General features: G+C 47.7%; 1 protein-coding gene across 1 annotated transcript in view; it reads left to right on the top strand.

Annotated features, from left to right (window-relative positions):
• The window catches only part of LRPAP1 (LDL receptor related protein associated protein 1), a 148,723-nt gene extending 136,193 nt beyond the window's left edge, over positions 1-12,530 (top strand). Inside the window, exon 8 of the mRNA XM_078593375.1 lies at positions 12,185-12,530. Within this exon, the coding sequence (XP_078449501.1) occupies positions 12,185-12,478 (294 nt within the window). The 3' untranslated portion in view covers positions 12,479-12,530. The remainder of the gene's footprint in view (positions 1-12,184) is intronic.
• The last annotated feature ends 2,704 nt before the right edge of the window (positions 12,531-15,234 follow it).

The following is a 15,234-nucleotide window of genomic DNA, read 5'->3' as shown; positions in this document are numbered from 1 at the left end:
CATGTACTGTGTGTGTGCAATTGTCCACGTTTATAATGTTTAGATATTGAGAATGCTAAATTTAAAACCGCACAATAATCAAGTCTGTTGTGTTAATTAAAAACATAATTTCAAAGTATTATAAAAAAAAAAATTGCACAGTGTGAGGCTCTGAGAAAACTGGGACACTTCAAAGTGTGAGGCAGTGGCCCAGCTATTGACAAATGTAGACAACACCACGCCATCATGAACATCGTTGTGCAGGATATCAGCAACAAAATAAAGAAGCAGACGTACGGATCCTCCCCGTGTGTCTTCCGATATTTATTTAAAATAGTACACATCTCATCAGCCACATGTCCTTCTGAAATACACTGCCAGAAGGCCGTGTGGCTGATGGGATGTGTAACATTCTTAGTGTATGTGGAGAGACAAATATGGGAAGCACATGCTCTGCTCGTTCGTGTGATTGACAAACGCGATGTGTCCACTGTAGGGGAAAGCCACTGCCTTCGGGTCCAGAAGCTTCCAACCCTTCATCTTGTGTTGTGCTTCATATAATTTTGCATCGACCTTCGTCTCATATCTAACATACGGGGGTCCTTGCCAACGCTGTAAAATCTGGCGGTTCACCAGCGTTGGCTCAAGCAAGCCTGACTGCTGAGAAGACACTCAATGTTGACGTCAGTCCCCAGTTTGCTTGTACTGTGTACACAAATGCTGTTAAATTATGCGCTCTCAACAATGCCGTGCTGTTGACGGGACTTGTGAAACATACTCATACTTGTCTGCTTGATTCTGTTTTAACGTGTCTGTCTATATATTCATATCTCTTCTGCAGTGAGAGGCCATGCTTGTATAATTTGTATATGACATTAATGCACAGGTGCCTTTAGATCTCGTGTAAGAGCCTCCTTGTCTCACTCCTTATTTGTATTTTTTTTGCTTTCTTAAGAAAACACATCTGTGTAACTGGTCCATCTCAACAAATGGGTGTGTTTTATATATATGTAACTTAAGCATATTTCTAATTTAAGAATTACAGTATTGGTTTGTAATAGCTCGGATAATTGCATCAGTTTCCACTGACACAAGTGTCTTCAGATTTTACAGAAGCTGGGCTCCTCTCTGACTGACCCCTCACAACCTCCACACTCCTCGTGGCACTGCTGTACTCGGGTTATTATTTTTCTTATAACAATCAAAAACTCCGGCTCTATTCCACTCTGCATAGGCCGAGTGAATTCGTACTCAATGAGCAATTAGACGCTGCTGATATCCTGCTTACAGCCCTCGAATCAGTGGTGGGAACTCCAGCGTCCTAAGGCAGGGTTGAGTCTACCCATAAGAAAACTACTGTTGACTTCCCCACAGCGCGGTATCAATTTTATTGACCCCAGTGGGATGATGGGCCGAGAACTCCCAACCAGGATTCGAACTCACAATTTCCCGAATGAGAGCCGCCCGATCCACCAGGCCGTGTGAACTGTCGGAATGGAAATATGTACGAACGTCATCGTTTCCCTTCCATTCTAAACCTATTTTACTTTGGCCAGTTAGGAGCACATCGGAATAAGCAGAAGTGTCACGAAGGTCGCTGTTTTTTAGTCAGAAATAGATAAAACAGTACCGCTTTTTTGCAATCAGTTACAAAATTATGGCACGCTGATCAGTCCTGGCTGCAAGGGTGTTGTGGTTGTGGTGATGGATGTGTGGGTGGAAATGTGAACACCCTTTTCACATTTGCACAGGGATATCCCACTTTTATGCTAAGCTGTAGATTCTTTATAACTTCACTCTTATATCCGTGTATTTAAATATTCGAACAAAAGGCACAATATATCTGTTTCATGTGCCTGTAACTTGTAATGGTTCCATGATAAGCTTAAAAATAATATTCACAAGCAGAGACTTGTGCTACAGGGAGTGTATTAATTAACATTGATTTATGTTTGTGCAATTTTTTTTAAATGCCTCATGTGACAGTTGTGTTTTCCCTGATTTTTGTGCATTCCTTTATTTGATTTGTTTTGCTTTTGCCATCTTGGTAAACCAGGTCACTCATTGCAAATGACACTCATCCTGGTCTCTTGAGCTCTCACCCGGATACAAAAATGAACTTGAACGCTTGGCTTGGATGCACTAGAGGCAACTCCAAAGTGAATTTCTTTTGAAACCTTGTGGACTGAAAGACGTCAAACCCTACAGCTAAAAATAATGGTACAGTCCTGCAATTGCTTACTTTCGCCACTGCTGGCGGAGCAGCCTCCACTCCAGGAAGCTCGAGAGATAGAAGGTGTTTTGACCTACTCTTCCACGCTGCCAAATCCACATCTAAGTGTGAAATGTAGCGTACTCTTTGGTTATTTCGGTAAAGTCACGTAGGTAGAAAGCAAACCTTCGGGCTACCATCAAAGATTTGTCCATGAAGCCATCCAGATATATAAACAGAGACAATTTCATCCGAGAAGATGGGTATAAGCTGAGCAATCATTGGAAGGACGTTATTAACCAAGCAAAGTCGTAACTTGCTGTGGTGCTTCCAGCCTTCCTGCCGTTTGGCTGTTATCTCCAACTCTCTGAGTTGCATTGCCCAGTTGGGTGCCTGCATTAACGGGCTGGGATCTCACTAACATGGCCACCTCTGCTCCCTTAGCCTCGATGGTTCTGGCTGTGTGATGGGCTGTGTGTCTCACTGGTGCGACCACTGTTGCGGTGGTTCTCTTGCGTTGACGCGCTTGCCTCTTACAGCGCCGCAGCTTGTGTTACACATAGACATGACATTAACTTGCTAATCTCCCTAATCTCTCTGCCTAATCTCTCCCATCAACATTGTGCTAATCTTCCATTAACACTGCTATTGTGCACATATGCGGGGACGATACTCTTATGCGGTGACGGAAGCTCATTTCATGCTCATCTCTCCCTAATCTCCCCCATTAACACAATTGACGTGCTTGCGTGTGGGGATGGAATTCCTTTCCAGCTCAGACCCCGCCTGCTTGCCCTTCGCCAACATATATAACTTCTTGTTGTAACAGCTCTCTCGCTGTGTTCTTCCTGGTTCAGCAATTCTACTGCTGGGTTATTTTTTTCCGCCTGAGGACGACCGCTTGTGTTGCGATCGAAACGTCGTGATTTTTAAAATTTTTAATTTTCCACCTACGTGACTTTACCAAAAGAACGAAAGAGTATGGATTCCTGCAGTCACGAAAGCTTCAAATCAAGATTGAAATTTAACGTGATTAATTATTTATTTTGGACGAGGTACAAACTCACATTTAAGTGTCAAATTAACGTATTTTTTTATTTTGTTAAAATATTTCACCTGGAATATCGCTCGAGATGGGGAATGTGTCGTTTGCAAGCGTGTCCAGGTTCGTCGAGTGACCCTAGCGCACACGGTTAGTCTTACTCATGCACCAGCATCGTCTGCTGATGATCTGTGGAGTCGAAAATGGCCGTCGTTACATAACGCCCTCGCAGGCTGAAGCGTGCCCCAGACCTGACGTGTGGCGTGGCTGAGGCAGCAGTGTCCTTGGCACGCAATGCGCGGGAGCTCTGCCAAGCAAAGCGAATTTTCTGAAGGGACACAAAAACTCACAACCCTAACAATTACGAAGCTTATTAATTGTCAATTCCAAGCCAAAGTGATATCAAATGGGCAACGGGGCAGTGGTCATCTGCTGCTTTACAGGCCTGTAGAGCCAGTGGTGGGCATTCTCCATTCCTATGATGGGGGTGAGTCTATCCGCGTCAACCACTGTTGATTTTCCAGCAAAGTGGCTGCTGCACATTGAAAAGAATCAAATCTCCAAGAGAACAACTGAACCACAGTTCTTTTACATTCAGTATTGGAATGCTTTTGGAACCCGTTTTGTTTTAATTTGGCCCCCGTTTTGTTTTAATTTGGCCCCAAATTGTTGAAACGGAACCCAACACAGTGGGTGAGAGGATTACCACACTGCTGGTCTGCTAAATCCACGCTGACTCTTTCAGACAGGAAGGCAGCCTGGAGCTTGTCCTTTTGTGGAGTATCCGGTGATGCAGGCACTGGCCCAGTTACAGTCCTCAGCTGGCTCAAATGGGACTAAAATGTGCATTTAAACATAATCAAAGTTGTGATGTGGATGTTTAGTGAAGCGTGTGGACCATGGGTAGTTGATACATTGTGTGGTAGTAAGGTTATTTAATTGGAGACGAATGATGTATCAACATGTTTTAATTACATCCCTGAGCAAATGAGATCTCGCGATATGCCAAAGCGAGCACTGTAAGTTTGGCGTGCAGAAACCAGACGCCTACCCTGGCAAGTACACGCTTGCGTGCTCATACGTGCACACAGCCCCTACGGAAACATGTTGGGCTTCTCCATTTAGTTTAAACATTGAACTTAGTTCAACTTGAACAAATCATCTTCTTGGTTCTTTCGGTAAAGTCACGTAGAAGGGAAGTAATAAAATAATAAAAATAAAACATAATAAAATAATTCTCTTATTTTTATTATTATGTTTTATTTGTATTATTTTATTACTTCCCTTCTACATGACTTTACCGAAAGAACCAAGAAGATGAATCCCTGCAGTCTCGAAAGCTTTAAATCGAAATTGAACAAATCAGTTAACCTTGAGACGGGGGGGGGGGGTGTCTTTTGGGGAGACACGGAGGAAGTTTATTGATTCCCGGGTGAGAGCCTGATGAGAGGTTACGACTTCTCGCGATGGGTTGCAAAAAAGGGCACCCAAGTAAGGGACACAAAACATGGACACAGATTGAAAGAGCAATTGTAGAACAAGGCGAGTTAAATAAAAACAAAGTAAGACAATAATCTCTTAAAACTCGTGCACATTTGCGCAGCCAATTATGAGCCGTTATTTATTCTCACAACGACGAGTCTGACAATTTGTCAACTCGCCGTTGAGCTGAAACAATCACAGTTGGTGCGTTAAACGCGCGTCCGCACACCAATGAATGTGTTTGCTGTGTTGGGTGGTGGAGGATCATAACACCAATTTGGTCAGATAATCACGTGGCCTAACTCGAAATGATCTAATGATTAACGCTTGCTATTGTTAACGCTTGCTGTTTTATTTGACTCTGTACTCTCAGACGCCGTGAGGCTTTTCTTGACCTTAGCACAGCGTTGGCGTTCTCCAAACACACGCGGCAGGCAAGGCGACGAGGCCTATTGTAAACAACCCTCCCCTGTGAAGCCCTCAGAAAACATCGACCCGGGATGAAACCGCTGGTCCAAGCTTTGTTGATACCACAGGCGCTTGAGAAGCTTTAACAGCCTGCATGTTGGGCACAGCACATGTGCAACTGCCCACGTAATAAAGTACACACACTAACACGTGCAAAACAAAGTTTGGATAAATACTGATGAACAAAAAGAAAATGTTTTCAAAAAAAACATCAACAAAAATGAAATCCACTCTCAAACATCGCAGCACAACGCATTGCTTTGCTGTGCAAAGTTTATAATCGGTTACAGTGAAATATAAAAAGAAGCTAAAATTTTAAGAATCCAGCCCAAACCAAATTAACTGTGCAACTCCTGAGGGCTCAGACTGTTCTGCCAAGAATCCGAGTGACCACGTGCTGGGAAATGTGACGGAGCGACCGTGTGAACAAAGCAGAAGCATTCATCCCCCTCTCTTTACCCCGAATCACCATTTCGTTTGGGATTCAATGTCAAGACCGATATGTCTTGCCTAAATCGTCACATGGCCTAGAGCTCCATCACTAATTATCACCCGATTTTAATCCCACATTTTTAGCAAACATCAAAGAGAACAGATTTAATCCCAGTTTCTGCCTTTCGTTTAAAGCCACATTGCACCGATAAACCATGCAATTTGATTCAAACAATACCACAGCACCTATGTATGATGTATGTTGAACTGCTTTCGCACTGTACGTAGTCAACCGCGCGAATCGGAGGTGCATCTAAGTTTGTCGTGTGCGTGCTATGCATGTTTCGCTTGACATCCTGGTCAACCTTGCAAATGAGTTCTATCTCAAGGGATTTTCCAGGTGAAATATTTGAATACAGTATGAAACATTTTTTGCATGATTTCTCTTCGTCAGCATGGTTAAGGCTGTCAAATAACTAAACGTTTGATATGATTCAGGTATGCGTTCCAACAGCAATTACATTATGTTCTCGCTTGGTGATGTTGGCAAGCAATGTGTTCAGGAGCGAGATGCCAATGTCATGCTGCTGCTCGCCACGACCAGAGGGCTTCAGCAGAGAGAGTTCATCTTCTTGGTTCTTTTGGTAAAGTCACGTAGAAGGGAAAGAATAAAATAATAAAAATAAAACATAATAAAATAATTCTCACGACGTTTCGGCCACAACGCAAGCAGCCGTCCTCAGGTGAAGAACAGGTCTGTCAGGAAGACAGCGTCTGAATGAAACACCACCAGGCTTGGAGCGTATATTTAAGCTGGGTCGGAGGAGGAAGAGCGCCTTGACAAAATAATTTGCATATCAAGAGGAATTTAGCATATTTATGGGAAATGCAGATATGGGATTAGTCACTACTTGTGAAATGTGTAGGAGGTGGGCGGGGGGTTTCAAAGTCATTATGCCCGTGCATTATGCAGGATTAGCAGCATCAAAGGGAGGGGATAGGGGTAGCATTAATAAAGGGAAGGAATGTTAATAGTATGTAGCTGCAGTAAATAAACCACAACGTAAAAAAACTAAAGTATAAACTACATAGTATCATCAGTATACTAAATATACTCTCCAATAAGCTGAGCAACTAACAGTAAGTAATACATTACAATTCTACATCGCAAAAAATATAATATGCTTCCAGCTAAACTTTTTCTTTTGCATTTTATTATGTTTTATTTTTATTATTTTATTATTTCCCTTCTACGTGACTTTGCCGAAAGAACCAAGAAGATGAATTCCTGCAGTCACGAAAGCTTTAAATCAGAGAGAGTTCGTTCGTGCCAGTTTGCTGTACCTCCTCCATTGAAGGAGCGCAGACTATAGTGGGTTAGCTACATGGTCCATAGTTTGGGTTGCATGGCCACAATCACACTACTGAGGCTTTGCTTTAATTTGTAATTCATGAAGGAGATGTTAGTGTAATAAATCACTTCGACGACGATCTGTAGTTCGTGTCTTCTTTATTATTTATTTCTCGACAGCTGGAGAGCTCCACGTTCTCTTCACAGTAACACCGCTCCACCTCGCTCCGCGGTGTAAGTTGTTGTTCCGCGCATGGCTCGCTCACGCTCGCCGCTCCTGCGCGCCGCTGACAGACGGCGCGCGAGGAGACAGCCTCCGGCCCGCCACGTGTCCGCTGGTGTTCCGGAGGCGCGAGACGTGGTCCCGCTTCCAGACTCCACACACTGACCCCGAGCCCCTTCCTGCTTCCCCTTATAACCCCTCACCTACGTCACCAAGCCCCGCCTATAGCCACACCCCCTTACGAACCTTCTTGGTGTTTACCCACAAGTACCCTTGAGCTCCGCTCTTTAAATTTGGCCCAATTGATCGCATCCATCCAATCCACCAATCGTCGGAATTAGCACCGTAATCCACTCCGCCAGCCAATATGTGCGGTCGACCATCCTCGTGATCCATAAACGCGGTAGTGGCGTGAGCCAAAACTGTACCGGCCGGGACCAAAATGCCTTCCGGACCCCCGTTCAAAACTTGCAAAAATGGGGCCTGACCAGCCCGGACATTCGTCTGAGCAGCCGCAAGAGAAAAATTGTTGGTGGCGGTGTTGGACGGGGACAGTAGAACCCCTGCCACGCGTCACTTTCATTGAAACGTTTCCGATATCGTAATGGAATGAGCATTTGGGTGCCCGGAGGAATCTCCACCGTGACCTCTGCGAGCGCCTGCATAGCAACGCACGGCGATGGACGATTCAACGGGGATGGCAAAAAATACATTTTCCACCCCTCTGGCAACTCCAGACAGCCCTGGTTAACAAGAATTTTAATGAACATTCTACGAAGAAAGTCAGTGCCCAACAAGCAGGGCACCGCCAAGGACCTCGAAATCAAAACCGTCCCCGACGCAGCTACATTACCAATGGCGACATGGACCTCTACCTGTCCGATGATGCCCATACTCCCCCCCCATTGGCGGCAATGCACGCATCGAAAGCCGGCCGCACATACGAAGCAGGAATAGACAGGAGGTGGAAGATGACGTCGGATATGATAGTCGCCGATGTCTACCAAAATCCGAACGTCCACCCCCTGTATAGTATCCGGCACCGTGGAGGATGCCGCCGCAGCCGCCATAACGCGAAGCGCCAATTTTCTCCATTGAGTGATCGTACGCGGCAATCCCTCAACGGCACCGTGTGAATCGCGAACCGATGGAACATTACACGCTTGGGACGATGCATGAGGTGTCAATATATGCCGGGTGTCTGATGCATGCCGACTTGCCTGGCCGGGGTCACGGTCCGTCCAAGGAGGCGACGCCAAAGACGGAGTCACAGGAGACGATGGGGGATGGAGACGACTGACAGTCACGCGCGAAGTGGCCCATCCGGCCACAGTTGAAGCACGTCGTCCCAGCCCGCCGGGCGGCCCCATCACCATCCCTGCGCAGCGTCGAGGCCCCGTCCCGACGTCCCACCGGTCCCCGCCACGGCACCTAGCGGGGCGCAGCGGCGGCTTGGTCCTCGACTCCTGCGTCATGCGGAACGTGGACAACGTGAGATGGCACCCATCCAATTGGCTCACCATCCTTGGCAGGGTCCCCCGTCCAGGCGGCCATCTGCGCCCAACAACGCAAGTTGTCCTTAGCATCGAGGCATCTAGCGGCCCACCGGGACGTTAACGACTCATGGCCGCACACCGGCAGCGAGATACCCATTTCCTTGGACAACTAACATCCTCGCCAGGATCAGAGGGTCAAGCACGTCAGGCGTGGCATCGGGGTAAGCGGCCATTGCGAGCGCTAACAGGGCCCCCCGGTAGGCAAGGGGAGACTCGTTGGACCCCTGTTGATGGTGCATGAACTTCCTCTGAGCGTCGGACGGTGGTTCGTAAACGTCCGCCATCTCGGCGAACGCGGCCTTCAACGTCTTTTTCTTCTCCGAGGGAATAGAGCGGAACACCGCCAACGAGACGTCGTCGAGAAGAGTAGGCAAGGTGTCCAACGCCTCCTCCATCCACCGCACTGAACGGAAAGCGGATTCGAACCGCCAATTAAAAGCACTCCAGTCGCCGCCCGTGACAAATTCCTTTATATTCGGAAGGCGATGGCTGCGTCCCGCACCGCTATCCTTGGGCGAAGCTGCCCCCGCCGTCCGCACGCCACGTGGCTCTGGCAAAATGGCGGGCTCTGACTGCGCACCCGCAGCCACGCCCAAGATGGCGGCTTTGCGCCACGTGGCGGCCGCCATGACTGTGACGGCAGATGGTCCCTCCAAAAGCGCCATGGCGGCCGAGTCTTGCACGAGGGGACCCTCCGAGACCCCCCGACGGGAGCCCCGCTCGTCACCCCTCGGCAGCGTTTCCTGCGGACGTCCAGGCACCGTGGATGAGGTGACCAGCATCACGAGGTTGAGTAGAACTGCGAGGAGAGAATCGATCTGCTCCGCCACCCGCTGCCAGCCGTCGTCCACAGCCAGAGGCGAAGACGGCTCCGCTCCGACGTCCTTGGCCGGCCGCGCCAGCCGCGCCAGCCGTCGTCCACAGCCGGAGGCGAAGACGGCTCCGCTCCGACATCCTTGGCCGGCCGCGCCAGCCGCACCAGCCGCGGTTACAGTAACCGGGTCTGCAGCACCCGGGGTCAGTAGGTCTTGGTTGAGCGAGTCGTCATCGTCGTCCAAAGATGGCGCAGGTGGGTTCTTTTTCTTGAGATGCTTGGACATTGTCGCAGCGCCTGCTTCGTCCGATTTCAAGAGTCACTTACACCACTTGTAATAAATCACTTCGACGATGATCTGTAGTTCGTGTCTTTATTATTTATTTCTCGACGGCTGGACAGCTCCGCGTTCTCTTCACAGTAACACCGCTCCACCTCGCTCCGCGGCGTAAGTTGTTGTTCCGCGCATGGCTCGCTCACGCTCGCCACTCCTGCGCGTCGCTGGCAGACGGCGTGCGAGGAGACAGCCTCCGGCCCGCCACGTGACCGCTGGCATTCCGGAGGCGCGAGATGTGGTCCCGCTTCCAGACTCCACACACTGACCCCGAGCCCCTTCCTGCTTCGCCTTATAACCCCTCACCTACGTCAAAAAGCCCCGCCTATAGCCATGCCCCCTTACGAACCTTCTCGGTGTTTACCCACAAGTACCCTTGAGCTCCGCCCTTAAACTTTGGCCCAATTGATCGCATCCATCTGATTGGCTAATGGCTGAAGCCGCGGAGCCAATCCCACCGATCGGGGACCGTCGGTGAGCTCTCGTATTACATTAGCATCGAACTGTTAACGGTCTGATGCGATTGATGGTTACACAGGGGTCTTTGAGGAGGAATGTCAAAGCCAGGAGGAGTTTGTTCTGGACCTCCGGGTTCCATTTTGTTTGCCAGCAGCGTTCTTCTGGATCTGGATGAGATTCTGGGATGGTGACTGCAGCAGCAGTAGTGCGATCCCAGAAGGGGTGCGATCTGGACTTGAGTCGGCGATCTGGACTTGAGTCGGCGGCGAGGTACATGTTTGAGGTCTTCGTTGATGGGTATGTGGTCGTCTTTGGCAAGAAAAGGTGGAAACTCCCTTGCAGTTTGCATGTCTCTGTGGATAGAGACGTCTCTGTCCTCAGCAAATTCTGATGATCGATCTGCAACCTGTTGGCCAAAGAGCGCACATTCTTTTGACAGGAAAACAATATACAGTGTAGTTAAAATCAAATACCTGAGTATTTGATGACTCTAAGCAACACCTTTATATGCCTAGGTGAGATAAATAATGAAATTGATGTCACAACACTAAACCTTACGATAAAAAGCACTGTCATGGATTATGCATTTCAAGGGGGGGTGGGGAGCTTTGACGGCAAATAAAACAAATGACGTGTTGTGGCGTTTCGTTACATTGCGCAAGTTACGTCACGCCATGATAAAGTGGCCAAAATGAAAGCTCAAGCTGCAGTGGTCGCATGGCTTCTGATATGTGTATCTTCCAATGCCGTTGGCATAGTCATCCTAACGTGACTAATCACAAATTGCAGCTTGTTCAACACCCCGCTGAGTAATTTGTTTGCTTAGTGTTTAAACAAGTCATTCTGAGTCAGCAAAACTTGGATTCGCGACAAGCGAAATCTGGCATCAGCATTAAAGTCCTGGAACTAGCATCCAACCATAAACTCTTCCACACGATACTGTCTGTGACAGATCATCATCAGCGACGGTCAATCTACTGCTGGATGAATGCCTCCCCAAGCTGCTGCCACCTCTCCAGATCCAGCGATACAACAAACCATCCAGCACCTGAAATTATTTCATCGCTCCATCTCCTAGGGTCGACATCCTCCCAGCTGTGTTCCATTCCTTTGGGCGCCGCAGTTAATTTTTCTTGAACATCGTCAGCTCCTCCACGCTGACTCGATGTCTTGGAAAAGGTGGGTGTACCCACACTTTACCCCAACAATAGAAAAACTGCGCGTTCTCTTTCCCGAAGCCCTCCCGGTGCCAGCAGACCTCGACATTGGCATCGAGCCTTTATAACGTAGTGCCAGCCGCGAGAATAGAATCCCACCACTCGCGACCTGCCGAACGACCGTGCACTGCTGGGTGGATAGAGACGGTGGGGGCGGGGGAGTTAAGAAACTTGATAAAAGTTAAAGATGCCGCCCCAGAAGATGGAATCGAACCTGAGACTCTGGATTGCAAGTCCAATGACGGTTACGCCACCGCGGCAGGTCCCTTGGTTTCTGAGTTAAATAGGTGAAGCTATCGTGTTTATTGCTCTAGACATTTATAGCAAACTTTGTGACCATGTTTTTAAGCAATTATTTTCACGTGGTGACCAGTAATGGTGAAAACACCTTCAAAAAGTCGAGTGGGGAGGCTGAGCAGATTCTTGGGAGAAGCAGCAGCAACAATCTTCGTGCACAAGTCGCCTCAACTCTATTTTAAACTAATAGTATTTTATTTACCAGGTAAAGCGCACTGAGCTATGTAGCGCTTTTTAAGAAGCGACCTGGCCACAAATGATATAATGTGGAAATGTATAGCAGCCGAGTAATCTAAACACATGTTTCTAAATGTGTAGGGAAAACCCGGAGGACCCGGAAAAAAAATCCACGCGACCACGGGGAGAACACGCAAACTCAACATATACAACAGGCGTCAGGTTCAGCATCCACCACACGACCTCCTGCATACCTGGCGAGGGAGATACCATCTCATCACCGCGGTGCTCTCAATCGTATCCACATTTTTAATCACGCGTTTCAAAACAACCAGTCCTGTACCAGTCCTGTACAGTGCACATACGAACGATACGATCATACAGGCGTCGGGTGTAATCTCCTGCCCCAATAAGGGCGCTGCGGTGGCTCAATGAGGGGACAGGGAGAGGCAGGGGATGAACATCTCCCACTTTGGGGAAAGATCACCACACCTCGAGGGTGGAACTTCGTGAACTTTTATCTCCTTACCAGCCGTGCTAACCAGTCTGGTGATAAATATGTGGCCGTGAAGAGGAACACCATCGCGATTGGTGACGTTTGGGACAATGACCCTCCTCCTACATAGCACATGAGGCAGTGTTGTTGAGGAATGTGATGTTTTTTATTTGTGCACCACTGCCAATGTAGTTGCAGCGTGACCGGGCTCTTGTCAAATTTTCTCCAAAACGAATTGAACCGCGTTTCATCAGTGCTTGAGTCACAAGTCTAATTCTAGTCTTACGACAGGCTTCAATGTGGCTTCTTTGTAACAAAAAAAAAACAACCCCAATCTGAGTGTGGTTAATTATTATTGCGTGTATGGTTACTGGTGGAATGCACTGTCTTTAGACCCTGGGTGGTTTTCCACCGTTGGCAGTGCAGTGTGACACATGAAGGACGCGTCTCACTGCAATGTGGATAACCAGACCATACAACTTTCCCGTCTCTGTCTCCCCACATACTGAGGGTATTTTCTTACACAACTGATTGGCCACAGGGCTTTATTACTTCGTGTTATCCATTAGAGAGTCTGCTTTGAACCAGGACTCCCATCTAAGACAGGGTCCTTGCCTATAAGCATCTGGCGGTTCACTATCATTAGTTCACGCAAGCCTGATTGCTGTAGAGACACTGAATATTATCCATTAGAGAGTCTGCTTTGAACCAGGACTCCCATCTAAGAGAGGGTCCTTGCCTATAAGCATCTGGCGGTTCACTATCATTAGTTCACGCAAGCCTGATTGCTGTAGAGACACTGAATATTAATACAAGTCTTCATATTCTTGGGTTTTTTCGGTAAAGTCACGTAGGTAATTTTTTTTTATTAAACTTAATAAAAGTAAAATAAAAAATAAAATAAAAATCACGACGTTTCGGAGGCAACACAAGCTTCCGTCTTCAGGTGGAACCGTCACAGCACGCTTTCTGTATCAAGTAAATGAGAAATTCCAAAATTCCAAGAGATCCGACCCGGTGGTTGAGGGGGGAGGAGCTAGGGCACGTCCCTGGATAGGAGTTTTTATGGTAAGGTTGGTGCGGCTGAAGCTACGGCTAGTCTACATAACAAAGGACTGAGCCTTTGTTATGTAGACTGGCTGAGAGGGGGGGTGCCAGAGTTGTTAAAGTGCGGCTGCTGCTAATGGGACTGAGCCACTGCTATTTAGATGGTAAAAGCAAAAAAGCCGGTCAGGAAGAAACAGCCTCCTGCTATGTTGCTTGGTGGGTAAAACTTAAAGCAGGAAACCAGCGTGTGAAAAAAAACCCCAAGAATATGAATCCTTGCAGTCACGAAAGCTTCAAATCTAGAATTAATACAAGTCCACAGTTGGCTTGTATTAAATAAATGCTGCTGAAATTATGCACTCATAAGGTTGTGTTGGTTGACAGGATGCGTGTAAAAAGACACTGCTAATTTGTGTGGAGAGGCGACTATGTGCAGGAGGCAAACTGCCTGCATATTATGTTGCTAAGCATATACTGCACAGCAATGCTCAAGGTTAGTGTGTTATGTAACTGTTGTTTTTTGACGAACGATGCACTTAATTATTATTAAATTCACAGCTATTTGGATTGCCTCTCTCTGTTAAACATCTGTTTAGATTCGCGGACCTGCCTCCAAATCCACGGGCATCTACCGTCTGTGTGGGGATTTTTATTTTTAAACACACGAGGTTTCGCAGCCGCTTAGTAAATCCACGCGTGGTGTTCCGGGGTCAGGCTGCTGCGCTTGTTGAGCGCCTCCACCACTGAGGTGCGGCGGCCGTCTTCTCGTCAACTCATTCAGGCGCGCCCGCAACAATGCGATGTGAAAGCCTGGATAGGAAACTGAATACTGAGCACGTGGCTCCACGTGGGCAACGCGACGTGGGAGAACCACAGCCTTCACCTGACAAAACCTGATTCTCGCTGCTTCGTTCAGAACGCGCCGCCCACGGCACTAGCCCGCTTTTGTTTGTCATCTTCAGCTAAACAATGTTTGAATGCTGCTCTTTCTGCTGCTGCCCATGTATGCACCGAAACACAAACGTCAAGGTGGGCGGTGAGACGTGGCCTAGCCTGAGCGCGTTAGCCGCAGGCTGCCCTGGTTAATACTGTATGGTGGGTATATTAACCGTAAATACTATGGGCGCATCTGCTTCACAGAGGGCGTTAAAGATCCCTTGACGTCATTTCTAAAAAAAATATTCGGCTACGTGTGCTCGTGTCACGGTCTAAATGTATACAAAAAATACCTGGAAGATTAAAACCCACCTGCACACAGGGACAGCTGCCACTGGGGGCCCCTTTCGATTGGTTGACATGAGATGCCATGTAAGGCACTTTTAGTTGCTGAGGAATGTATTTGTCTGTATCTGTATGTTGAACTTCTTTCGCACCGTACGTAGCCAACCGTGCTAATTGGAGGTGCGGGGGGAGGATAACAAACTAAACACTTAATTTATTCATGAGTGGGGAGCCTCTATCTCGGAGCAGTAAACCCGATTCTGGCTCAACCCGGCGTGGCTTCCAAGATCCGACGAGATATAGGCGACCGCATTCTGGGTGATTGTCATTGGCGATTCATAACAACAGAACATGATATATTTAAACACAAATTTGGAGAAATAAAGGTACAAATATAAACAGAGAAAGCAATAATCAGCGCAAATTC

This window comes from Lampetra planeri, chromosome 4 (genome assembly GCF_965212315.1).
Source record: "Lampetra planeri chromosome 4, kcLamPlan1.2.h2, whole genome shotgun sequence".
NCBI lineage: Eukaryota > Metazoa > Chordata > Hyperoartia > Petromyzontiformes > Petromyzontidae > Lampetra > Lampetra planeri.
The sequence above is the reverse complement of the archived record's forward strand: the minus strand, read 5'-3'. Positions and strand labels throughout refer to the sequence as shown.